Source organism: Odontesthes bonariensis, chromosome 1, assembly GCF_027942865.1.
Source record: "Odontesthes bonariensis isolate fOdoBon6 chromosome 1, fOdoBon6.hap1, whole genome shotgun sequence".
In the NCBI taxonomy this organism is placed as follows: Eukaryota; Metazoa; Chordata; class Actinopteri; order Atheriniformes; family Atherinopsidae; genus Odontesthes; species Odontesthes bonariensis.
The window spans coordinates 36720500-36748083 of NC_134506.1; the positions used below are offsets into that span (position 1 = coordinate 36720500).

General features: G+C 39.3%; 1 protein-coding gene across 9 annotated transcripts in view; it reads left to right on the forward strand.

Moving 5' to 3' along the window:
• csnk1g1 (casein kinase 1, gamma 1) overlaps positions 1–27147 on the forward strand; it is a 28938-nt gene extending 1791 nt beyond the window's left edge. The window contains exons 2-14 of one of the 9 annotated variants that reach the window (XM_075466069.1): positions 4208–4619; positions 4795–4835; positions 5634–5703; positions 11758–11909; positions 14490–14724; positions 14861–14946; positions 15229–15313; positions 15474–15622; positions 15740–15847; positions 16986–17096; positions 20042–20145; positions 22019–22042; positions 22876–27147. In XM_075466069.1, the coding sequence (XP_075322184.1) occupies positions 4433–4619; positions 4795–4835; positions 5634–5703; positions 11758–11909; positions 14490–14724; positions 14861–14946; positions 15229–15313; positions 15474–15622; positions 15740–15847; positions 16986–17096; positions 20042–20145; positions 22019–22042; positions 22876–22930 (1407 nt within the window). In that variant the 5' untranslated portion in view covers positions 4208–4432 and the 3' untranslated portion in view covers positions 22931–27147. The remainder of the gene's footprint in view (positions 1–4207; positions 4620–4794; positions 4836–5633; positions 5704–11757; positions 11910–14489; positions 14725–14860; positions 14947–15228; positions 15314–15473; positions 15623–15739; positions 15848–16985; positions 17097–20041; positions 20146–22018; positions 22043–22875) is intronic. The other 8 variants (XM_075466088.1, XM_075466079.1, XM_075466096.1 and 5 more) reach the window with 8 other exon arrangements.
• The last annotated feature ends 437 nt before the right edge of the window (positions 27148–27584 follow it).

Here is a 27584-nt window from a genome sequence, read left to right on the forward strand (position 1 = left end):
ATTTTAAAACCTGTCATTAACTAATTACACCACTTTTCCAAAACTCTTTAAAATAAGTTGTTGTTTTTTTTATCGAAAGTATCGTAAAAATTGTGCCTGTGATTATACCACATGTTTGTTTTGACACTCTCCACAGCACTGTAAAGTGATGCTATGATAAAACCTTGTTTACATATTCATAGAAACATACAAATTCCCTGTTTCGTGATTCCCAGACTAGAACCAGGGTTTGATACATATTTTCAGAGAGAATATTGGTTTCAATGTCGGACATGTAAGATCAACTCTTAACACCTGCAATCACAGTAACTACTTTTTGCTTTTCTTTTTTTTTTTTTAAAAAAAGATCAAATTTTCTCTTTAATGCAGAATGGGCTTTGTCCAAAGCTATAAAGCCGTTGGATATTGTGATGTTGGATAGAAGCCTTCTTTCATGGACATAATGACACAATTGTTCAGCATGTTTGTCGGTTGTATTGGAATCAATGGAATTTATTTTCCCTTGCACTTGCATGCTGTGAATTACCTTTTCGTTTAATCGGTACGACCTCTGCAAATTATTGGAAGAAGAATGAGTAAGAATATTTACAAGACCATTAGTCATGTTTAGCGATTTTTACAGACCAAGCTTGTGTCAAACAAACTCTGCTATGCCAATGAGCACCGCATCAGCCATTAGACTGTGCCATCATCGATCTCTAACCCTCATCAAACAGGCAGCCACATGAACGACTTATCTACTCAACACAAACCCATCGGTCACAAATCACCATCAAATATCTATTGACATTCATAAAACAGAACATGAACACAGTAACCGCATCTGAACTCGAGCTCCGTGTTTCTCTTGACAAATCAAATCAGGTCAATGTCTTTTGTTTTTTTTCAGATTTAGGATCGAGAGTGAGTTCTCCTTTAACTTGGTTTTAATAGTCCAATTCCTTTTTGGGATGTAAGTCTGAAAATGTCAATTCCTGTTATAGGCCTACCTTAAGTGAAGTCAAAAATAATGCATTACCTTTAATAAATGTTCACATTTGATAAAACTCGACCGTGGAAAATATGCTGTACTTGCAGATCAAATGTTAGGAAGCTTGTCCCAGCCAGTATGTACAGAGGTATGTTTGCTCTATGTGTTGTATAAAGAATGTGAACACATCAGCAAAGAAAAAGTTCAATAACAAATGTCTTGAGCTGCTAAAATCCTCGTATATCCTCTGGGCATTCTCTAAAGGAAGTGAATTTCTAAAAGGTGTGTGTACCGAAACACTTCATTTATCAGGCGACATGTCACCTATACAGGGATGAGGTCTGGGGATTCCCTGCCTCACCTCTCCTCAAAACTTAAGACCCTTTTTGAACTTCTCAGTAGTTTCTGCTCCACACTAATAGTCTAGTCCATTGCTTGATTTTGGTCTTCACTTTACTCATTAGTAGGACCAAAAATGAATGAAGACTCAGTCATTGTAAACATCTCTTTATAAATGAACATGAGCTTTATCTTCTTACATGATATACTTCCAAACATCTTTGCAGTTAAAGGCTGCAGATCTTTTTTTTTTTCTTTTTTACTGATCGTTTTGAAAGCGAACCACTTCAATGTTTCCTTCTCTGTGGTAATCCTCTTGTTGGGCATGTCTGAACATGTCTAAAATGCAGTGGCTCTGTTGGTGTAATACTGTGGTAAAAACTAGGGATAACAAGCAGACTGTGCATTCACTTTAATGTCAGAAAAATGTTAAGCGTATTAGCTTTTATTTAGTAAAACACTCAAGAACTCTACATTTTTATTTTGTCTTCAGAATTTGATTAAAGCAGAGAGGTTGTCTGTTGGATTATCATCCTTAACAAAACATTCATTTTTAAAGCAAAAGAGGGGAAAAAAGAAAAGTTTGCAGTCAAATTGAATCAATTTTAGATTAATGTTCAATGTCAATACTCAAGCACGGTTCACCTGAATGTTGTTGTAACAAGTCGGAATAAACTAAAATTCCTACTGCTCTTAAGATAAGTGGAATTTTTTTTTTTTTAGAATTAAATCATTTTGATAATTAACTCTGTATGAACAAAATAGCTGCAATTAATGTCTGGGTCGTGGATGGCAATGTATGTGATATAATCAGTGAAAATAGTGGGTGTAAATGGGTTGAAAAGAGCTCGACTATCAAGTTTGTGTGGATGTCGAACTCTTCTTCAATCAGGAGAAGCACCGATCTGAGCTCCTCTAAACACTCATGCACCCCGAATTAGAAGTGGCTCACAGATCATTATATGCACATTGGGAATTATTCCAGCTCACCACTGGTCTCTGCTACAAACCTGATTTCATAGTTGTTGTTCAGCTCCTGGTTTTATGTAATGGCAACAGTGCACAGTTGCCCTTGGGAGCAAACTAGCTGTCTTTGATGTTTAGATCTGTGCGGGCAATACTGAGCATGAGTCATCCAGAAACCCACACATGATACTTTGAGAAGCAGCCTTTCCATGCTCAGGAATTACAGCATTGTCACGAAGGCCACACTGGTTGTTTTTGTTTTGAACCATAAACATGTCTGTTGATGGAAATATTCGCAGAATTTAAATCCACGTTATCGACGGTTGACATTCATCTTCTGTCAGTAAACGAACTTGCTTCAGATAACAGGCAGAACAGGATATCCCAAAAGATTTCTAATTGATTTAACATCATAGGTCATAGTGATTGCATAACAATACAACAAACTTCCTTTATGGTCAGTAATCAGAGGGAGGCAAGTTAAGAAATCAGACCAGTGTCTTATGAAGTTAAGCTTTAGTATCTTTGTTAGCAGACGTGGCTTTATATAATTGTTTACACAATATTTTCTGATGGCAATGTCCGCTGGGCTAAAGCTGTGTGTGGTGAGGTGCTACCATGATCACAAACTATGACTTAAGCCTTGTGTTGATGTTCAAACTGGTTGCTGTGTTTTCAGTGACCACTGAGACTCGATTGCCATCTCCTAAGCCCAGCAGCAATTGTACTCTGAGCCACCCCTGTCCCTCTGTAGCACTCTGCAGTTGTTTTAAAGGTTGTGAATGACACATGGCCGTCATAAATGAGTAAAGTTTTTTTTTTTCTTTTGATATACACACAGTAAAGTGTGACATGATGGCCCTGTCACACTGTTGCGTATGGCACTAGCGTATGAAAATTATCACTCATACGCTGGTATACGCTGACATACGCCAGGGGAACGTTAGGCATAGGTTGTATACGTTTCAAGCACGCTGGCATACGTTGGCATACGCTGAGGCAGACGGGCGACGATTCACGGGAGCGGTCAGGAGGAGGAGTTGGGGATCTTGATCGCTCAGAAGCATGTAACTCATCAGCCGCAGGTGCATCAGGCATTTCAGCAGGTTTGGGTGAGAATGATTCTCGTGTTTTTTTGCCTTTTCCTCGGCCCAGGGCCCGGGCAAACGACGATTGCTTCTTGGGAGGCATGATCGAGATGAATGTCTCGAGAGATGTTGATAGCGCGTCGTCTACTGCAATAATGGAGCAATGTGGAAAGGCTGCTGAGTTAATGGCGTTGCCCCTGGCAACCAATAGCGTCTTCTACCAACATGGCCGACCGGAGTCACGTGACTCCTCATTCTCAATAGGCGCGTTGAAACGTACGCTGGGCATGCGCAGTTCATATGCTACTCATACGCTAGTCATTCTTTATTTTCAAGGACTTTTCGTGCGTATGATTAATTTTCATACGCAACTCATACGCTTCTCTCATACGCAACAGTGTGACAGGGCCTTGAACATGTCATTTATAAGCTGTAATGACTCATGAAGGCCGAGCATGGAGGTTTACTTGAATCGGTTCTTCAAATTAAACCAGTTGTCAGTCCTATTGGACTCAAAGAAACTCTGCTTAGATATGCAACTCTATTTCTTTGAACATAAACAATAGGGGAAAATCAAACAAAACACTTCATCATTATGACATCTTACAGTTCCACTGTCTACTTCATTTGACTTTTTGCATTTACTGTTTTTAGTCAGTAATCAATATTTTTAAATAAAATTTTTAATGCAACTTCTTTATACGCGCATTTTCTGTTATGAGGCTGTAGTCAGGAGGCTGTTGTAATGCATTTTCATCATCACATGGGAGGCACTTTTATGTCCCGTGTGCTGTTGTTTCTATAGAGATTTAATGTCTTCTATGTCATGTTCTGTTTGTTACAGGTCTTCGCCTTCGTTCTGTGACAGATGTTGAGGCTTAACAGCTGTTAGAGGTAACCGGGTGAGGTCGAGCAGGAGTGTCGGTTAGCTGCACCAGATTCTGGCCCATGAGAGTGACTGTGTCATTCAGGTGTTGCCAGTGACCAGGGCTGTGGCTGTGGTGGGCCCGGCCCAGGAGGCCTTCCTATACATCACTGCAGGCCCCCGTTGACCTGTGCTGCACACGCCATGGATCAACAAAGAGACAAATATGGCGAGCGGCCTGCAAGGAGCACCAAAGTTTCTCAGGGAAGCCGCAGCGGACACTCATCCCGACCATCTGGCTCCTCGAGCTCCTCTGGGGTTCTCATGGTGGGGCCAAATTTTCGAGTGGGAAAGAAGATTGGTTGTGGAAACTTTGGTGAATTGAAACTTGGTAAGTTGAGTTTTGAATCAGTGGAAATTTATACTGCAGAGTTTTCAGGAAATTAAATAAATTAGCAGATTTAAAAAAGGGAATTGTTTACAGAGTTTCTCATGCCAGTCTTAAGTAGTGTCAAATTCCCAAAAAGCCATCTAATGCGTGCCCATACTCTCTTATCTCACTTCAGGTAAAAATCTCTACACAAACGAGTATGTAGCTATTAAACTGGTAAGTGCTCTTTTTTTTTTTTTTTTTTTTTTTTCCCCTCTGCTTTACTATTCACCTCTGCAGTTGATTTTAGAACAATTATTAAGGTGTTGCTCATCATTTTTAAAGCACTTCATTGTTATATAAAATTGGTCCAGTTTTAAATCAGGATCAGTGATATTTATGTAGAAAATAACATTGCTGTATAAGAAAGGGCTTGTTTTTCTTTTTCTATTCATTGTTTGAATGAAAAATAAGCAGCACTGACAAACCAAAATGGTACATTATTATATAATGAAGCGGAAAAGACAGATGCATAGCGCTTGTCAAATAAATCGGGTGTCTAATTTGCACTTATTTGAATAGTTCAGGCATCTGTTGTACGTGACTGTTCTGATTTTAGAACAGTCAAATGTTAATGACGTGTAGATGCTCAGAAAGACATGTCCTCCCTTTTGTTGATGGACTGGTTCTGATTCCTGGCAGATGCCCTTATTATTGCTGATATGAGTTGCGGTTTGCATCAGCAAATAGTTTTCTACTACTATACTAGTTTTATACTGCTTGTATCGTGTGCTGGCACCGAAACTGGAAAAAATATTTAATTTGGGCTTTAAAAGACTGAGGGGGTCACAGTATATGGAATTTGAATTTAGCTTGTCCCCTTAAACATAACTTTTAAGTACAATATGGGTCCCTAAAGATATAATTTATACTGGGAAAGCCCTCTAATTATTTAGAGAAGCAATTGTTTATCTTATTTAACATGGCAGTAAATTATTAGTTTTTTGTTTCTTCACTGGTTTGTTTACTGTGCAGGAACCAGTAAAGTCGAGGGCACCACAGCTGCATTTGGAGTACCGGTTCTACAAAACTCTGGGAACAACAGGTGAGATCACAGATTTGTTTTATTTATAATTTTTTTTCCCCACTCTTTGTGGTGTTTATATGTGACTTTGTGATAATGAGTTGGCTATTTTGGAAGATCAGCCCAAAGATTGCATCATTTCCACAACAAGTGATTACTCAACTAAGGTTACATGCTGATATTAAGCTGGATCAGCAGCTTATTTTAATCTCCAGAATGTGGTTTAGAGGAGGACATGAATGTCTACGTGCATATGGAGGGTGTTGAACGGTAACCTCTCTGGAAATGGACTTAGTGGAGGTTTAATATTAAGAGTTGAAGTAAAGGCCATTATTAACCCGCAAAGCATATGCGGTTGATCTGATTTTCTGGTTGACTGAAAAGTATAGCTGCCCTTTCAGAGTTTGTAAAGTCAAATTGTCAAGCAAATGTACCCAGACTTGACTGACTTTCTTGGTTGGCCCTCCCCCTGTGATTTTTACTGCAGACTCCATGACATATGATTTAAAGTCTTTATGGATGATACTTTCTTAATTTGCGTAGCACAACTGATACTCAAAGGGTACTTGGCCTACTTATTTTGAATGCCACTGCCTTTTGCCCTCTGTATAGTAGAAGGCTACTTACAAAGAGGAGCCCTCTGATCATAATGTGTACATCAGACAGCATTAGTAATGATACACAATGATATTAGAAATAAGAAACCAAAATTTTGAGATGTACATACACTTCCCCGTCCTCAATAGATTCATTATTTGTCTAATGACAAGTTGTGATTTAGTTAATAGTAACCTGTATTTTTAAGTTGGTCACACTGGCATATTGTTGTTGTGTATTGTTTAAGTCGTGTGTATTGGAGCCTGTTTTTTTTTTTTTTTTGTGAACAGGGCTGGGTTTTTGGTTTTTAAACACTGAGCAGTTCTTATCTATGTAAAGATTGCTACTACTTCTGTTGTCGTTGGGAACATTTCCTTAGAGGTGTGTGCATGAGGGAGCCTTGGCCGGTCCGAAACAGCGCAGATGATTTCAACCAATGAAAATGTTGAAATTATATCGCAGGAATTGTCATTTTGTTTTAGCGATATGGAAATGCTTTGCTTTGACAACTACGGCCACTGGGAGAAGAAAGTTGGATATAATAGATTTTGGCATTTCATTTAGAGAAGCACATGTTAGGCTGAGTTTGGTTGTTGGGTAGGTTTGGACTGACGATGAAATTATTTATCGCTAGTGAAAGGATGGAAAATGCTTAAATGGTCCACACTTATCTAGTGCCTTTTTGATCTAGTTTATTCCTGGTTCTACACAGTGCTTTATAATGTGAATCTTATTCACCCATTCATATAAACAGTTCTTATTATGCGTGTGCTCTATATACAGCGTGCAGGGCTTAACTTTACAATCACACAACGATGATCATATCAGAGGGGCAATGTGACGTTCAGTGTGTTGCCCAAGAACACTTTGACACAGGGAGATGTTGGGAGACCTGTAATACTTAGTCTAAGGTATTTAAGATGAAAGCCAAATTAAGTAATTGTTGCTTCTTTCTCATTTGTTAATTCTGTTCCACGTTATGTCAGAAAAGATGATTAGAGTCTACTGACGCATCCCTGCTGCAGCAGCCACTGAGAAAACTAGTTCAAGGATTAAGTGACCACAAGTGAAAATTAAATTAAAAGCGCATTTTACCAGGCTTGATGTTTGAGGAAATAGATAAGTGGGATTGTTAAAAACATTGGACTAACAGAAAAATCTCTAAATAGTTATCTGTTCCTGTCATTGTGAAATAGCTTTATTAAAGATTGATGCCTATTTATAGTTTGCATCTAAACTGGAGCTGTGGGTGTTCTGGTTGGTCATTTATTACCTAATGGCATCTTTACGGTGGTGTCCCAAGTGTTAGGCTTATGGATGGCCTCAGTCACAGTTTAGCATTTAAAATGAGAGCTGTTTTTATTGTGGTATATGATCCTTGATGAGGTTTTTGGAGCTCTACATGTACATACGATAACCCAACTGGGAGTATAATGGCTATTGTTTTGCAAAGGCAAGGACTGGAAAAGGCCAACTGTGCGGAAACTCATTAAATATTTACAGAGCGGTTCTGCCTCTCTTAGTACTAACCTACCTCTGTCCTCTCCTCCAGATGGGATTACGTGACCTCATTTCTTCTTGGCTGTGTGCTGGGCCACATTACTCTCAACCAATGCGATTGTCAGTCTTTGTTTGACAGGGTCTTCATGAATTAATTTTGTTGGACTCACTGCTCAATCAGGTGTTGTTTTCTGATGCAGAACTAACTGTCACTGGATATTAATGAGGATGATTCAATTTGGTATCCAATTTTTTGCTTTCAGATCTTATTGTAGAATACACATAGCGTTGCGATGCTGATTTTGGCTTCACAAGATTGTGACTATTTTGTTAAAGAAAAGAAGGTTTTGAAGAGAAATGCTATTTGTTATACGGTGGGTGGACACTGTTGAGCTGTTAAAGGTATTATCTGGCAGGTCTCATGAAATACTACACCACCACCGTAACCATTGCAGCTGCAAGGAGTAAACATTTCTCAGTACGCAGTTTGGTTTGAGTGAAAAAAGCAGGGCGTAAATGAACCTGAGAAAAGTCTTTTAGTGGAATTAGAAATGGAAAAAGGCCTGCTGTATATTCAAGCTATCTGTTTAAGAAAAAAAAAAAAGGATTTTCAGTATTTAAACAGCCACGTCAATTTTCTGTACTCGTCTTTCAGTAAAACTTTTCTTCCATGAGAAGAGTTACAATTTCTTGCTACGAAATGGAACAAACTTATTAAGCTCAGTTTTTTATTTTTTTATTTATATAGCACCAATTCACAAAAGTCACCTCAATCATTGAAGTGCCAATGATATTGTCTAGTTCAATCAAGTTATGACCCAATTCATTCCTAATATAATCCAATTCAATATAATTCATTAAGATCAAAATGAATCAAATTCATATCATAAAAATGGATTAAAAAGTTGCCTCAAAAAGGAAGCCAACAGATTGCATAGAATCTTTTTTTCCATTCGGTCCCCGTCCTGAGCCTGCATGATGGTTTTATTAATTTATTTTCTTCTTCTCTTAGATTTTTAGTCTTCATTTCTGAGAGGTTTCCAACATTTACTCCTTTTTAGGAGTTATGAAACTAAGAATGCTAATTACTGTTACAAAATGGCACAGCTGTGAAATGAATGATTCAACAAATGAGCAGATTTGCAGTCATCGGTGCACGTTTTGGAGAAAGAAGCCATGACCAGTCGCAAGCCAGGAAATTCATCCGTCCAAAGCGCTATGTAGCCAACTTGATATTGATTCAAGGCTAGAGCTGAGAAACCAATGATGGGCTGGATGTGTCATGCAGTTACTCAAACTTGATGTCTAACAGTAACTGGCTATATTCCACAATAGGTTTAAAATCTTCTGAGGAGCCACTGCAGATCCATTATGTATACCTTTATTATACATCCATAGTCTGTACATAGAAATATGTATGATGGTCACAAGGATGAAGAAGAAAACCTTCTGGGAGGTAAACAGGGAGTTATTGAGCAGCGTACAGACACAGTTGAAAAGGAAAATGAGAAAGGGCAAGGAAGTGTGCTGAAAATCTGGAAAACAGTGTCAGGGCTGTGTGGTCAGGGATGAAAAACAACTCGGGCTTAAAGGAGAAGGGGGATCAGAAAGAGGGAAGTCAAATAGAAGGCAGATTGGGTCTTTCAGTCAGGCCAGTAATATTCATTCATCACACATCTGTCTTGTTTGCCTTTTTGTCATTGAATCGCAGCCAACAACTCATATTTCAGCAATGCATACTTTTATCAGCTGACAGACATTAAACAGTAAACATGAGATCTTTTGTATTCATGAATTTTGTTCTGATCTCAGGTCTGTGCTGGATTCCTGCAACATGAACCAAACACTTGAGTCCAAAAGCTCATTTAACAATTTGCAGCCATTTAGAGGCTTTGTTCTTGTGAAATACTGGTTGTTCCCTCACTGATGCATATTTATCTGTTGGGACATTTTGTTGAAACAGTTCTTCACTCAGGCATTGCTCTCATTAAGTTTAAGAAAACTGGATTGAGGCCAAAAGTGGTACCTACGAAAATGGTAGCTTCCATCAAAGTTGAAGTCTTCCTGTAGTGAGTGAGTATACTTTGTTGTCCAGAGCACAAAGACTCGGTCTGTTACCATGCCTATTTTGCTGCAGACGACGGTGGTCTTCTGCTGGTTGATATTGGAATAAGCTTTTTTAAATTGAACAGTTTATTTGTGTATTTACTGCAGATCTCCAATCTGACACATTGAAAGCCTCCCACAGGCACCTGGAGTTCCAAGGAACTCCTTCCTGTGGTACAATTAGCAACCCACAGAACTATGTGGTGTGTCCAGAAACGCAGGATGGAGCACAGCATGACTCCTACATTCACATATGCTACCAGACAGCATTCATGACACTTTTCATGCTGTACTGTACTTCCCATTATCCAGCTGGCAAGTCAATGTCTGCCACACATTCAGTAAAAAAAAAATATATATATACTTGACAAAATAACCAAGTGTGCTGTGCTGGCAGTGCGTTCAGCATTTTTTCCCCCTGTGTGTTCTATAAAGGCTATTTGTCACTACTGTGTTTGCAGATCATTAGTCCTCCCCATGACTGACTAAAACATTTAATTAAGGGCTAAACCTTTATATTAGAGGATAAAGTCCTCTACCTGGAAGTGTCTAACAATAACAGTATGCAATGATTTAATATATTATGCAAACATTTGCTGTACATGCATAAACATTTTGGCATATTCACATTTATACAATCCTGAAGTTTTTATCTTAATATCAAACTCTGTGGATACTCTGTTTTGAAGTCCAGCTATTGGGTCAGGTTCATGAAAATCAATGGCACCACTCATGTTTCTCTTTAATCTCTCATGACTGAACGCAGCCAAAGTAGTTTGAGAAAGCAGGGACTCTATGATTGAAACTTTCTTTGAACTTTCTTGAGAGGGACTTTTTAATAAGACTCGGACTGATGATATATAAAAAAAAAAAGGGGGAAAACATTGAGTCATGCTTCCTTAACGGCAGTTAACAGCCTGACCTGATTTCCTGTTCTTTGAAACTAAAGTTCAGGATATGGTCAGGATGATGGCTGGGTTTCAGATGCTTCTATTTACAAATGGTTTGAAAAGCATTGGAGTGCACACGCATAATACTTTAAATGATCTGTAACGTATGTGCTTGATGGACAGGCTTTTCAATGTAACTTCACGTGTTTCTGTAGATTTGACTAAAATAATTATTAATAAACTGCCTCACACCCTGCCAACCCTTCACATTATGATTTTGGGCACTTTTCTAACGCTTTATCTGTAACGAGGAGCTTTTCTCTTAGAACACCAGAATTGCAAAGGACACAAACGGAGGAGAATACAGGTGCCAGCTTTACTACCACAGTTGCTTAAGTTTAGACTCACCACTCAATTGTAAACTGTACTTAGATAAGGAGTAAGGTGAGGGCCAAGGTGACAGATGGATAGGATTGTGGAGCAATTAGAGTTAGTGGAGTCGAGCGGTTATGATTCAGTTGGGAGGTTGTTATGCGAGGCAGTGAAAAGATTAGTTTTCAGTGATGCAGTCGCATTTATTGGCACTGTTGTGTTTTACTTTAGGGTTAATGTTCACCTTGAAGCTCTCTTTGATCTCTGTCCTCTGTAACCTCGTGGTGTTCCCCCCTCTAACAGATTAAGGCTTCTTATTTCACTGTTGACCTAAATTTTCATTTGTCAAGTGAGACAGGAATAGTAAACACCTTAGCCAACATAGCTTTGAGAATTACCTCGAGTATACACAACTGAAACACTGATGACATACAGTATTTTATTATAAGCTATGTATTATTTGCTGTGCTGCTTGTATTCGTGTTTAAACTACCAACAGGGTTCTTTGGGTATATTGGCTGCGCTTCAAACAGGGAATGCTCAGGCAGTCGTGATGCATATGAAGCTTGCAGGAATTTTTGTCTTAAGTCTTGTCTGTTTTGTATTTCAGCAGAGGGTGTGCCCCAGGTGTTTTACTTTGGGCCCTGTGGGAAATACAATGCCATGGTTCTGGAGCTGCTGGGCCCAAGTCTAGAGGACCTCTTTGACCTTTGTGACAGAAGCTTTTCACTGAAGACTGTCCTAATGATAGCAATTCAGCTGGTAAGTTTAGAGTATACTGTGTTGTTGTTTTAAAATAGCCTCTATTGACTGGAAAAGACTGATTAAATGGACTGTATTTATTTACCCCTTTTCTGGTCTAGCTGACCGCTCAATGTGCTTTCACATGACATGTCACGCTCACCCATTCACACAGTGCTTTTTCTCTATCGCACACATTCACACACTGATGGAAGCGTTGGATGCAATGTGGAGTTCAGTGTGTTGGACACTGAGGACAGTTGGATATGGGGTCCGGGGAAGCGGGGGGATCAAACCACTGACCTTCTGAATGGCAGATGACCACTTTTCCACTGTTGCAGTAAATGTTGATGTTTAAAATCTGTAACAAACGTCAGCTTTAGCTTCATTGTACCCAAAGAAAATGCACTCTGCAACCAGATAAAACCAAAAAATATGAGCGTGTAGAAGGAATTACACTGAAAATGAATGAATCTCTACTCAGGACACCTATCAAATAGATAAGAACCTCATAATCCTGTAACGCTCACACGGGAACACACGAAACAACCACATTACCTCTTGGCCAAAATTTCATTCATTCCGATGAATTATTTTGCCCTGCTGTCATGATTCTAGTGTGCAGTTATTGAAGCTGACTCATAATTTTTTTCTTTGCTTTTGAAAGGATTATTTACTCTAAAGTGAAACAGATGGTCGAACAAAAACAAAAAATTGTAAAATAGTCGAATGTCTTGTTTTCTTGCTTTCTGGTACACCTCAGTCTTTCTTATCAGGTAGACTTTGCTTCTTTGATAGCTGAAAGAACTGTGAGATGTTGTTGAAAGCTTTGGAAGAAAATAAAACTTAAGAGTAAATGTTTATTTACATATATTTTTTGTCAAGCTTTCTAGATCTGAACGTGGATATGAGCATTCACAATGAATATCCAAGATGGAGGACAGGCTGTGTTTCCTTTCGCAGCAGGAATGGAAGTAGTGGATAAAACATAAAATCGGACCAAAGAAATTTAATCCCGTCTCAAAACGTGGTTGGTTTCCTTCCGTGGGCTAAATCGGCAAACCAAGCTTCATTTGAGAATTTACAGTAGCTTTACATATGTCCCAGAGAGCCTTGTGCAACATTGTGCGGATTGAATACACTTCCCATACAGTGGTATTACATTGTTTGTGTAAATAATATCATGTACAAATTGTTGAACTGTGCCTACCCAAAGTCCTGCTTGCATTTTATATGCCATAGATCAGAAGTAGTTCTAGTGCAGTCTCCTGTTATCGAACTGTCAATTAGCAAACAATCAGTATATGCAAACCTTTGGTCAGAGTGAGGTGGGTTGGATAAACCCAGAATTCTAGACACCTTAGACATTTCAACATGTGTAGCATTTAATTTAGTTGGCATAGAATCTGCAGTGGTCTTGTGATCGAGATGGCCTCTACATTTTTAAAGACACCTACTGGTGTTACTGAACAGTAGCTTGTTAAAGACTGCATCGCAGCCATTTTTTCCTCATCTTTTAGTTACATCTTTACTGATTCTCTTGAAGTTTTGGCAGATTGAATGACTTTTCTGCAAACAATGTAAGCTTGTCCCTCCCGCTGCAGCTAAACTAAAGGACCTATGAGCGCTGGCTCGACATTTAAAGGTGGGGTAGGGGTTCTTTTTCTGGAGCATTTTTTTACATATTGCTTGAAATACTCTTCACACCTCCATTGCAACCAATTAATTAAAAGTTTTGACACAAAAATGAAAAGTTTTTGTGGCCTCTAGAACGTACAATCTTGGAAAAACACTATCCACTATGACTGATTGGATTCTGATGTGTCTATCAAACTGCAATATGCTCCTCCTTCCCCCTGTGCGCGTACCCTTCTTCGTGAACGAATTACGCGTGCCCAGAAGCTTGGCAGGAAGCTAAACTAGAGCCAGCTTGGCTAGCACCTAGCATTATTAAACGTATAGTTAGCCTATACTAAATACTAAATACGGCAACGATCGATGCTTGCTGTCAGAACAGCGCTCGTGCAACTTCGTGCTCGTGCAACTTCGTGCTCGTGAACAAGCATTGCGCGTTCATGTACTCTAGAGGCGTGGCTTCGGGGGGAAAGTGAAGAAAAGGGTTGGGACTTTTGACCTGTGTATTTTCAAAATGCAGCTTCGCTGGACTCAAAATCCAGGATCTCCTACCCTACCTTTAACATGTATCGTAAGCAAATAGTTGTTTAGATGCGAATCACTCATATTTGTACTAGTAAGTTCTAGGAGGATGGCTCTGAATCTGTTCTCGTCCATGTGTGATAGTGATGGTGTGGCTGAAGGTCCATAATTAGCAGTGCAGTGTTTCCATAGCACATTTTTCTGTTCTTCATACCAATATCATACCATATCAGAAGTGATTGAACTGTTAAATACGTAGTACTAATCACGATTACTTAACTTGTCGTGTCAAAAAACTGCTGTAGTGGCACTGTTCTTGAAAAGGGTTAACTTATCGTACAATAGAAATATCTTTTTGACATCTTTATCCCCACTTTGCAGATTGTGCAGCATTTCCTTTTTAAATGTCACATCTTCACTGACTCTTTTACTCCTCCTCACCAGATATCTCGAATGGAGTATGTGCACTCTAAAAATCTCATCTATAGAGATGTCAAACCCGAAAACTTTCTTATTGGGCGGCAAGGGAATAAAAAGGAACACATCATCCACATCATTGACTTTGGCCTGGCCAAAGAGTACATTGACTCTGAGACCAAAAAACACATTCCGTACCGGGAACACAAGAGCTTGACTGGTACTGCCAGATACATGTCCATCAATACACACTTAGGAAAAGGTAAGACTCATGTCTAAGCTTTATTTTTGTATTGAATCTGTTATGTTTTTTTAAATGTGCCTTTTAATAAATGGAACTTTGGCCCTTTTATTCTGGAAGTTTTTCAGTGAAATGTTATAAAAATCTGTTGATATAGAGCAAAGCCGGCGAGATGACCTGGAGGCCTTAGGCCATATGTTTATGTATTTCCTCCGTGGGAGTCTACCTTGGCAAGGACTAAAGGTATGCCAAGTACATGGTCATTTTCCAAAGTCTCTTACAAAGTCCCGTTTTAATGTTTCAACTCTTGTGTACAAAGTAGATGAAAATGAAATGCAGTGATGGTGACATGAAAATAGTTTAAACTTTATATTTGGTCAAACTGGGAGAGGATTGCTGTTTTATTTTATTATTGTTTTTTTTTAAAATCTTTTATTAAAATTTTTTATTATTTATTTGGTGTCAGCAGCTCATTTAAAAAAAAAAAAGTGTGTGTGTAAATACATGCGCTTGGATCTCTTGCAGGCTGATACACTGAAGGAAAGATACCAGAGGATTGGAGATACAAAACGAAACACTCCTGTTGAGATCCTTTGTGAGACCTATCCAGGTATATTAATGATGGCTTGTGTTTTGTTAACGTAGATATTTGCTGCGATTCTGTTTTTATTGTTATCCAAGTAAATGTTAACTCTGATTATAAATCATTAGAATTGTACTCAAGCGATCCACATGTGAGGCTGCAGCTTGTTTTGTTTTCTTTAATTCAGAGGAAATGGCTACCTACTTGCGGTATGTCAGACGGTTGGACTTCTTTGAAAAGCCCGACTATGAATATTTAAGGACCCTGTTCACTGAACTGTTTGATAGAAAGGGATACACCTTTGACTACACTTACGACTGGGTTGGCAGACAGATAGTAAGTGGCATGTTGTGGAAGTGATTTATTTCTTCTTTTTTTCTGTGTTTATTTTGTCAGTAATTTGTAAGCAGCCTACACAGAATGTAACTAAATGTGGGTTTTTTTTTTTCTCAGCCTACACCTGTAGGATCTGTCCCCATAGATTCAGGTGCATCTGCTGTCACAAGAGAGAGCCATCCTCACAGGGACCGACCCTCGCAGCACCCACCTGTAAGGAATCAGGTACGGCATGGTTTTGTTTCAGCAGCACAGAGGTGTGTTGGACAAAACAGCCTGAAACTCACTCAAATGTTCCCAAGCAAAGCTTATGTATGTTCACAAATACAAATCCTATGACAACCATTATCTCTGATGACACTTATTGGTCAGTCCATTCAGACCTAAGGCACCCTTTATAAAAAAAGAATAAATTTTGTAAAACTGAAGAATTATCTGAAAGCAGCCTCCTAAAACCTGATGGAATTATCACAGTCCACTAAAACATCGATTTCTTAGCCTCTAAAAACATATAAATGTGAAATAAAAAAACATTCTAGAGGATAAACCTTTGGTTTTGATTGTAAACTGTTGACCTTGTGTTCGTGAATTTAAAAAGATAATCATTTTATATCTTGGAAAGGTTGACTGAAATGATTGAAAGGTAAAAGGACACCAATGCCACTCAAGGTCTGAACGGGATTCAATTTATGCACATGTTGCATCCAGTCATTATAGGCTCCTCCTTGAATAATACAGAGTATTTTTTATTTTTATGAATTTATAACACTTAATCAATCTTTAAATCATTAATCCAGTTTAATCCCAATGATGTTTACATCAATTTGGACTTTAACTGTGCCGTTCAGGCTGATTGACTGCAGTCCACAAAGATCTCTGTTATCATTCACATACTTATTATTTGTTTGTTTTTCAGTGAGTTCTCTGCTGACCTACGTTTACTTGTGAAAGCACATCTGTTTTTATTGCTATTGTTAGTTGCTGGTACAAAGAATATATATATATATATTCTTTGTATATGGCCTATATATCATTTAATGAAAACAATAGATATTTTAAGCTGTGTACTGTGTTATTAAGTTTTAGCTTAAAGAGCTTCTGTCCATTTGGCTTCAGGCTCATTAGTTTCTGACTCCGTTCTCTGGCTGAAGCCTTGCTTTGATTTTTAATTCACACTTTTGTTTTATTAATTTGATTTCTTCTCCATTTCTCATGCTGCCTTGCATGGTACCTTGCCACGCACTCCCAAATGTCCATCATCCCTAACACAATTATTCCATCACACTCACCCCCTCCCTGTCCCATTGCACCCCCCAATCTCACTTCCCCTCACATCACCGATGCAACCCCGAATCCTGAGCAGACAGCAGTCTCAGATCGACGAGGAGCATGGGAGGTGCAACCCACACGACAAGCAAACTCCTCCTATCTGACCTCCCACCTGGCAGCGGACAGGCACGGGGGCTCAGTGCAGGTACACACCCCTCACCTGATCAGCCAACAGCCCCTCCACCCAAGCTCCATGGAATCAGATCTGTCTCATAGATCTAATCCAAAATAATTAAAATGCGGAATAGTCTAAAACGTGTTATTGCCTCTTAATAACACGTTTTTTTTTTTTTTTGAAAGCAAAATATTGTTTTGGGGGACATCAATTTTAAGTTGATTTACCTACTTTTATCCATTAAAAAGATTAGAATACTTTGGTTCTCAAAGTACAGTTAAATACTCAAGTCATCAAAAATATTGGCTGTATTTTGGCAATACTCCAGGACACGCTTAAAATCACTCGCATGATACAATCACGTGCAGAAACTGCATGAGATTACAACTCTTTTCCCGTGTAGTTGGCATTTTTAATTACAGATCCCCGATGGTTCACAATTCATTTTCAAAAGCAAATATCAGTTATTTCGACTTGGTATTTATTTTGTTCTTTACCCTTTGGCGTGAGACAGATCTACAACCATTTATCTCCCCAACCCCCTTACCTTTGCTGGGAAATGTTATTTTGCTGCTTCACCATGTGCATGTCATCTGGTGCCACCCACCCCAGATGTTGAAGTGTGATTTTTAGCTTTAGCAACAGCAGCCCTGGTTGTGGCATTTTGATCTCTGGTCGTACAACTCCTCATGATGCTTGGACACCCCTTGCAAGATCAAAACGCCTTTTGCATGGCAGGATGAACTGGTTCAGCCAGCTTAGTGCATGCTCTCTGAGTTGCTAAAGGGTTGTTTTGCCTAAGAAAACATCTGATATAATTTCAGCTCCTTGCCAATACCAACGATTGTCCCTGACTTTGATAACGTTTGCTTGCTTAGGTGTTAGGTGTATGTGATGGGAGTTACATCATGTTTTGGAAGTGGTAAAGAAAGGAAATTTCCACAAAATTTTAAATTGTCACATTGTTGAACATAAATTTTGGTGATTATAGATCACTTTCTATCATGGTCTCATGCAAGCACAGTAACCCACGGCCTGTACGCTTCCATAGCAAAGTGCTCGGACATCAGCGCAAAGCGGAGAGGATTGTGGTATTTTAAGTTCTTCTCAAGGCAACTTGAGTTTTCTGCATTATTTCGACATGAATGGTTGTATATTAGAAGCACAAGACTGAGATTTAAAAAAAAAAAAATAAGAATTTAAATTTAAAAAGTATCCACATGTACATGTGACAAGCTAAGAACACCCAGTGGGACTTGTTTGCTTTTTTGCTCAATCTGGACAAGTAAACATTTGATCCTCAGCGCCAGCAGAGATGGGGCACTCCAGATAATTGACATTTTGATAAATTGCTCAGTCACATAGAAAAGTACAGTCCCTTCATATTCATAAAATGAATGAGCCAGTTATTGGAAACCACAAGGGGATTGATGGGTGTAACCTTTGGTTATTCAAACCTCTGCTGGATTTGAATAGTGTCATTTTATGTCAACGTTTTAAGAGGTTTAAGGCATCAAGAAAGAAGGTTGTGGATGTCTCCAAAGTTCTCCAAATTATCTTCAGTGTGTTTAAAAATCCATTCACAAGTTGAATTCATTGCAAGCAAGTGCCAGTTTATCTTTTACAGGACTAGCTTCCCCAGCGAATGCAGCTGAAAAGCAGACTATTCGAACTTAAATTGGTCTCTCAGAACCTAAGAATGACATTTTTAGGGTTTCCACGTTACTCTGCAGCTGTTGGTGTGAAAGTGCATTCATCTACATGGAGAAAGAGATTGCACAAATTTGACCCACTTGGGACATTTCTGGACAGCAAGAGATCAGGCAAACATCCTGCAGCTTAAAGGCTCGTGTATACTTCGCAGCAGTGTGTCGCAGTGAGCTTGTCGCAGACACGACGCAGTTATTTTTCATTTATGCCTTGAAGCGCTGTCTGCGCTATGTTAATCCCACGCCACAACGCAAGAGGGACATTCACGAGGGATGGCGTAATGAAGCATGTTCACACTGTGGACGTATAGGACACACAAGATTATTTCTACGAAGGGAGGCAATACTGGCCACTGAAGCCTGCAGAACATTATTGCATCTGTTCATGCTAATTAAATGGATTATTTAAAAAAAAAAACAATTTGTGGACTTTCTCAGATGCAGCACCTTAGATCCACCGGCACTGCAAGATCAAATGTTTCCTTGTTCAAATGTGTCCAAAAAATGGAATAAACCGACTACTTCCATGGGATGAACTTATCTTTGTTCCAATAACTGTAAAAAAAAATAAAAAAAATAAAATAATTTAAAAGCAACGGTTTACATACATTTTATGGTACTATTTTTAGAGGTTGAATTTATGAGTCATTCTAATAGTTTATTCGTTTGATCATTTATTTAGATGCGGTGATTACGCTGGGTGTATATCTTAAGAACTTAAATACCACCCTGTGAATAGGTTAACAAAAAATCTTTATCCAGCTATGCGTAGAATAACTGAAATGACAGTTCTTTGGTGTCATATCTGTCTTTAGTGGGGCCATTAACAAAGCTCTTGATACAGAGAGCGCGAATCGTGTTCATAGAAAGAAAGTTTGGCAGAATGGTTCCTGTTCCACTGATATGTTGTTTATTGGCTCCCATCCATCTTCAAGTGTTATTTAATATAAACATTTTTACAGTGCATCTTCAATATTTGCTTTAAAGCCTCAGAATCTGAATAAAATCCGGATTTTTTTGTTTTGTTTTGTTTTCCAAATTTGTAATGTATACTAAACTTTATCCAACATTTACTATACAGTATTTTCTTTGCACGTGATATTGGTGCAAAAGTCATTTCTGTTGAGACTCCAGAGGGAAAATATAAAAGTGAAGGTACCTGGTAAAGTATTATTTACTGTCACAGGTGTACTTGTTTGAAACTGTCGTTTAGATGAATACAAACATCAGTAGTTTGACCTGAAGTAACACCAGTCTGTGCTACAGGTGGTCAGTTCAACCAACGGGGAGCTGAATCCAGACGATCCATTGGCTCATTCCAACGCTCCGATAACGGCTCAGGCTGAGGTTGAAGTGGTCGATGAGGCCAAGTATGTCATTCACCCACTACACCTCTCTTGTGTGTCCATCTGTCGCTTCCTCTTTCCCACTTCTCTACTTCTGTCACCATCTCTTTCCTCGTATCTAGCGACCTTTTGCTATGGTGCGGAGCTGTGACAGCCCAAACCCCCCCCAGCTGTCATCCTGCTGCTGCCCCTCGTACCTCTCTGAATGTGTGGGCTTTGATCCCGACCGCAGCCTGTCTGTGTGATGTTCGGTTGCTTTTTTATCTTTCTTTCTTAAAAGAAGGAAAAGTGATGCAGATTGAATAATCCAGCTACATATACCATCAACACCTAACATCGGCTATACCGGCAGCCACTGAGGATGCTCCTTTATTTTATGACGGCACGATAGTTATCAACTCATAACCCACTGTTTATCAACCTGATCATGCCTAAAACTGTACCCATAATGATATGTTAATGGAACAAAGATACAAAGATCAGTTGTTTCTGCCCCCAACAGACAGTTGGGGTTTGAAATAAAAATACAGTAGAGCTGATTTATGTTTGGTTGAGGTGGCTTTTTTTTTTTTTTTTTTTTTTTTTTTTAATAGCAGGTTTTTCCATAGTTTCCAGCACAGTAACAATCATGCTGATCATTCTGTTCCAAGACTTTGCTTTGACTGGGGGAGGTAACCATCCTGGTTCATCACTTCTCCTAATAAATTTCCCACAGTCTGTTCCCTTTAATCTTTTTTTTTATTATTATTATTTCCGCCCAGATGGCAAGCCTTCCTCCTCTAACCACACAATAGTTTGGGGAATTGGCAGTAATAAATATGGAAATCAAGCATTTAATACATTTCACTTTCATCTTTTTGAGGTAATATCAGCAGTAACCACCACTAATTAATACAGCTTGTATGGATAGCTTTTAAGAATTTTATTTATTCATGAAGTGAAACTAAGAAGCGCATAAATAACCTTGTGTGTGCAAGGTCAGGTTTAAATGCTTGTTTCCATTAGTGCTACTTCATATAAAATTCTTAAATACACATATGCATCATCCAGCTTATTTATGTCAGAACCAAAACACACACACACTACTTTTTAGTGTAATTTTGTTGCAGCAGTTTATTGTAACACTGGCTGAAGTATCATTAAAAGTCTCTAAAAGGTGGTTTTTGAACATAAAGTGCCTGCATAACGTTTTATTCAAGGAAGAAATATAATTCTACTTTAAACTAGCAACAAAATTGGATAAAAAGTGGACAAATTTTAAACTTTTTTTTATGTAGATTTCAGATTTTTACTTCAGCTGAACAACCGAAACAGAAATCTATTTTATAAACTGTATATCCACATAAATAAGATGGCCGTACCTACATTGACTTCCTGTTTGTGGAGTGCTGCTGCGGTTTCGTCGCATCTGTATTAAACATCACTGAGGTTGATATTGGCTTAGACTTTAACTGGTGCAGTCGGATCTGCTCGGTAAGTAGTTTGAAACTAGTCTTCCTTTACTATGACCCTATAGCTGAGTATTAAAGTCTGATATCAGCAAATAGTTGACAGCTACAAAAACAAGATAAATGCAGTAGCAAAGCTACTTTTCAGAGGGTGATCAATGCACATTCTAACAGCAAATGGAACTTACATTTGAAGCCGTAAACATTAACTTCTTTCTCAGAAATTCTAGTAAACGTGATAACCTGCAGAATAGATGATCTATGGCCTTCTTGGCAATCTTCCTTCCATTTAATGTCTCAAGCTTTCCCTCTCTGTGTCCGCCTGTGTCCTGTTGGTTGCGTTTGTGTGCGGGTTTGTGTAGCATGTGCCCAGTCCCACCATCTTAGTCTTACTGTATTAATCTTTCTCTCTTTTCTCTTGACACTCTTTCCTCTCTCTTCTTCTGTAGCTGCGTGAAAATGCTCAACCTGTGGTGAGTCCCTCTCTGCTTGTCCACATCAGACTCATGGGACAGGGAGTGGACCAGCCTAGGCTGGGCCCAGTGGAGTTGCTTACTAAATTTAACTAGACTCTCACTGGTATATAGTGCTATAAATCCCAGAGAGAGCTTTATTCATTATCAAAGTCTCTGCCCTTTTCGACTTTTATTTATTTGTTTTAGTGCACCCTCATAAGTGAATTGATATACTGTGAACTATGCTGCCTAACATATAAAAGCTGATGTCGCATCAGGGCAGAAATATTAAACTGGAAGGACTCTGACAAGTTAACTGCGGGGTCTTTTTTTTTTCTTTTTTTTTTTTTTTCTTTTAAGGCGCCTGTAATATTTGTAAGCAGTGACATGACTCCTTTTCCGATCTCTTCTAGGATTCAAATTCTTGTTGATTAGTATATTTGGTATAGGAGGACCCAGTCACTGTCCTATGTTGTGATCCAAAGCTTTTCTTTTTTTTCTGGCCTTTGTATGTTTTTATTGATCGTTCAGGCTCCCCGTGTCCTGTGCTTTTTGTGTGCACTTGCCCCCTGTTTTGCTTTTGAGATATTTTGTCGTCGGAGTCGCTGCAGCAGCTTGTAGTTTGTAACCCTCTGCCACATGTCTGTAAAAACGGTGGGAGTTTAATAAGCATGCAAACACATGTTGGATGGCAGTGGATCCATCATGTTCTTGATGCCAAATTCATACGGTTACAAAAAACTAAAGCTATCCTGATTTGAAAGATTAAAGCTTGTGTTTTGTTCTTTCTTTTGCTTCATCTGAAGCCTCCCTCGTGCACATAATGATTAAATGTCTGTCTCTGTCTGCAGGTGTTGCTGTTTCTTCAAGCGAAAACGGAAGAAGAACACTCCAAGGCACAAATGATGTCCCAGCACCAAACTGAAACGTTCCAAATGTCCGGCTCAGTTGATTGTGACTTCGTAAATCAAGAAGGTCCCATTCACAATAATAGAGGGAGTCGACTGAAAGATCTTGATTGAAATATTCTCTGCTGTTCTCTGACCATAAAAAATGGTTCGTCGAGATGTACAAGACGCTTGTGTCTTTTGATGGGAGTCCTTTTAAAAAAAAAAAAAAATATCTTTTTTTTACCCCCCCTCTGCTGAGTGTTTGCAGGTCAGTCGGCCAAACACGGAACCATTTTGATGGAATCTTGCAGAGGATTATATATATATATATATTTTTTTTTTTCCTTCTTTTTTTTTTTTTCCCCTCTCCAAGACGCCCAGCATTCGTATTTTTGTCTCGTCATTTTTGGCATATTTTTGCTCCGGTCTCTGTTCTGTGGTATCCCCCCCCCCCATAAAAGACAAAGATCCTCCCATGGAATCGTGCCACTTCAAGCCTGTTATGTACTATTTGTTTTGTTCTTGATTCAAGAAATGATTTTATTTCACCTCCACAGAGTCCCAGGTCAACTCACTTTGACCCCATGTTAGTTTGCCGACTCATTCTGACACGGAGCCCTTTTTGGTCATTCCCCATGCAGGACTGAATGTAAACCTGAACACACGAGGAGCCAAGGGTGTAACTGCCTATATTCACACACAGGCACAAAGAGCAGCAGTCTGCCATTTGGCCCCTGCACTTTCTTTCCTCCAAAGAGGTCAACCCTGGCACTGGGATCTGGGCCTCCAAGAACAGACAACCAGAGACTTCTCCTGCACTGTGTTCTCTGAGGAGGATTTCTGCTCACGTCGCTTGGTTAAAGCACTCCCCTTAACCACGATTGCCGTCAAAACACACTACAGTCTCTTTTAACTCTTGTGGCGTTTTGCTCCTGTTGTCTTTGTGATGATGAGCGGCAACCTGACATTTGTAGATTGGGCTGGGAAAAAAAAAAAAAATGCTATTTATGCTATTTATCTCTCAGTTGCCACTAGTTTTCCTACTTCTTCTTCAACATACACACTGAATGTATGGACAGAAAAGTAAATGACTTCGGAGCATTTACAATTATCTATCATGTGCATGGGAAGGAAATTGCAGTTAAGGTGTTAAAACCAATGTTTGAAAAAAGGAAAACAATGAGACCAAAACTAACTTGGTTTGTGGGTTAGGAGGGTCTTAAATGTCTTTGATCTTGATAATGGACTCGTCAACAACAGTCGACATTGGGGGATGTTGCTTTGGAGAGATTTAGAAAAAAAATAATAATAATCTGGCGTGATATGCTTTGAAGAATTGCAGCAACTAAAACACCTCTGTCCAATGCCTTAACCCCCGATCGACCAACCAACCGACTGACTGGCCAATGCATCATGTGGCCAGTTGAATAACAAGTTAGCAGGACAGTTGTGAGACTCGCTGTGTAATTTCTGGGGTCGCCCGTTTCGTAATGTCCAAAGTCGAGGCTGTTCGCAGCTGTCCAAGCAGTTAAAACGCTTCCCGCGTTAACGCGCTGAAGGTGTATCCCCAAGAAAGCGACGCCAAATGGAAGATTTGGTTTAATAAGGTGTAACGGTGTTCGAAAAATGAATCCCTTCCCCTACATGTGAAGACCCCGGTGCTGCAACGCCATGTTTGATGTTGGGACGACTGCTGAACCCCGGTCCCTCTCCTCCGCGCTGAGACGGAAAGCTGCCGTTGGTGCGAGCGAGGCGTGGAGGACTGCCTTGAAACAATATCCTCAACATGTCACCTTGCCTATCCTCCTAACGGAAAAGTGTATTACAGTTCGTCTTTTTTTTTTCTTGTTCTTTGTATTTTTTGTTCATTCTAATGTGAATTTGTTGAATGCAATTTTTATTTTGTCCATTCCAAATAGCCATGGTTTTCCAGGGAAAGAGGGGGGGGACAAAAAAGCTTGAGACCATGACTGCACTACATTTGTTGACCTCCAGCTTTCCCTGACAAGACCCTGCCTTCTTAATACTGTGCTTTAAATGTGCTTATTACTTTAACTGTAGCTGCCTCGTGTGCTAGGCCTTCCCTATAGGGTGCAGGGAATACACTTAGATTTTTTTTATTTCTTTTTCAAATCTCCACGCGCTCATCTTTTGTGCCATGACACCCCCCCCCCCCTGCACACACACCTGCTGGTCCAAGATGAATCGACTCTCAGTGGAGTGTCCAGATTTGGTTGTTTTTCTTTTCTCCATGATCTGTAGAATGTTGTAGATGTTGCAAATTATCCCAATGAGTCAGTATGTAAACCTGCTTGTTGTATGTATTTACACTGTATAGCCTTTTTTGTTTTTTTTTAACCCCCCCCCCCCCCCCCCCCCCGACATGTCAGTTGCGCCGGGATTCTAAGTTATTGTGTTATTGAAAGTACTTGAATATGAAAATCTACGGGACCTTTTTGTTGTTGTTGGGTTTTTTTTTTGGTTCATAGTAATTCCACACATAGGATTTGACGGGAATGGCGGAAGAAAACAGGCTATTTGAATGACAGGTATTCGTTTCTGTGAGTTGTCTTAGTGCCTCTTGGTGTTTCGGGCAGGTGGAGTTCGTCCCCTGTGGAGTCTTTTTCGCCAGCTGTTGTAAATGACAGAATGAAGGCTGGGTCATCGATTCCATCCGGACGAAATGCGGTTAGATGCTGGTTTGGAGATTAAAGTCACTTGCTTGTCTCTGCTAAACATTCATCGCATTGTATTTTAATCTGCGGTTGGCAAGAGTCTGCGCTTCTTGCCGAACCGGTGACTTTCGGCTGCCTGTGATTCTTTCCACGGCACGTCGGTGGCAGCTGGACTGTTTCGCTCCAGCTACCTGAGAGAAGTTTTCTGTGTAAAGAGATGGATATCAAGACAATATAGCCTTCAATGCTCCCCCTGAATTCCCCGAGTGCCATTTCTGAGACTACTACTTGCCCATGCCTTTTAACTGTGCCAGGAACATATGAAGATGATTGTTTTTCCTTTTCTTTTTATTCCACCTTGCGTCCTTGACCATCTGCCATCATGTTGGAAAAACTGCAGAGCGTCGTTGGCTCAGCGCCCTACCAGTTAAAAGTATTTTATGAGTCGTTTCTTACTTTGGTCAAAAATTAAGGAGAAAAAAAAAAAGCTCTTTATTGTCCCAGTTCATTGTTTCAGAGTTTAACTTTCAACTGATCATCTTGGCGCCATCGGCTTCTTCCTTAAACTGTGGGTTGTCTCGCTCAGTACCTCACAGTTGAACAGGTATATAGAGGTATATTACTCGGATGTATTTACTTTTTACTCGGTCGGCCTCGTACAGAGTATTATTGGAGTAGTCTGTATCATCTGTGGCTTCTCTGCGGCCGTCGAGCAGTCTCGGTTTTCTCACCTGCAGGGCGCGTATTCTGTTGGGTCAACGAGACGTTACGGCTTCCAGTCCTCGTGTAAGATAAATACATTTTTCATGATTTATTTTTATTTTTTCTTATGCAACTCATCCCATTTCAGCTTAGGTTATTGCTCGCCGTGTTTGTTTTGGTCAGAGTTGTGGTCGTTCCTGTGCGTCACAGCTGTGTAAATCAAAGGACGGCTCGAGTCTCTTTGGGTTCTCTGGCACTTTCTCCTTGTTGCTGTACTGTAGTGTTGGATTTACTGTATGTTTTCCTTTGAGGGAGAGGTGTAGGATGACATTTACTGCAATATTGTGATGATTATTTGAACTGTAAATTGTACAGAGTTCACAATTGTAGTCTCTGTTGGGAATTCATATTAAAGATGTATTCTTTGATTTTTCTTCTTTTTTTTTTTTCTCAGACTGTGGAAAATCAGACTGTACAGCTCTAAGAGTTTATCCTCCCCTCATTGTTTTTTTTTTTTTTTTTTAGAGCTATGATTAAGAGAAATCTTAAAACTGTAAATAAATATTATTGTGTTGAAATATGAATGTCACTTCAGAAATGTATTTGAATGAGTTAGTCAAGGGCTTCAAGAATGAAGGACCCACGTTTCTTCTTTTTATGGTTTCATATTTTTAATTTTCAGAAAGATAAAGGTCCTTTTTATCTGAGATGACTTTACTTTTTTCTTTTGTTTTGGTCAGATTACAGCGTCTCACTCATGAACCTTATAAAAATCACTTTTTATTCCCTCCACGCCTAAAGGGAAACTCCAGTTTGCACCCTTTTTTAATGTAAAATAAAAGATCTCTCCACCTGGTGTCAATGTGTTGAGATGGTTTTGTTATGTGTTGGTGGATCCTTTTATACCTTCAGCTTTTAAAAAAAAGAAGGGCAGATTTCTTTCAGCTTGGTGCCTGTTTGACACATTCAGTAAAATATAACTGTGAAATGTGAGTAATCAGTACAATGCAAAGATATTTTGTAAGAAATGGTTTCTTTGCACACTTTAAAGGCCTAAACTCAGGGACGTCCGGTCCTCGAGGGTCGCTGTCCTGCAGGTTTGAGATGTTTCCTTGCTTCAACACACACGATTCAGATAGAATGGATCTCTTCAAAAGATTATGTCCCGCACAAGCCTGCTAATGATACATTGATTTGAAGCGGAGATCTTATCTATAACATCTAAAACCTACAGGACAGCGGCCCTCGGGGACAGGATGTGGACATCCATGGCCTAACTAGTAGAAAAACAGT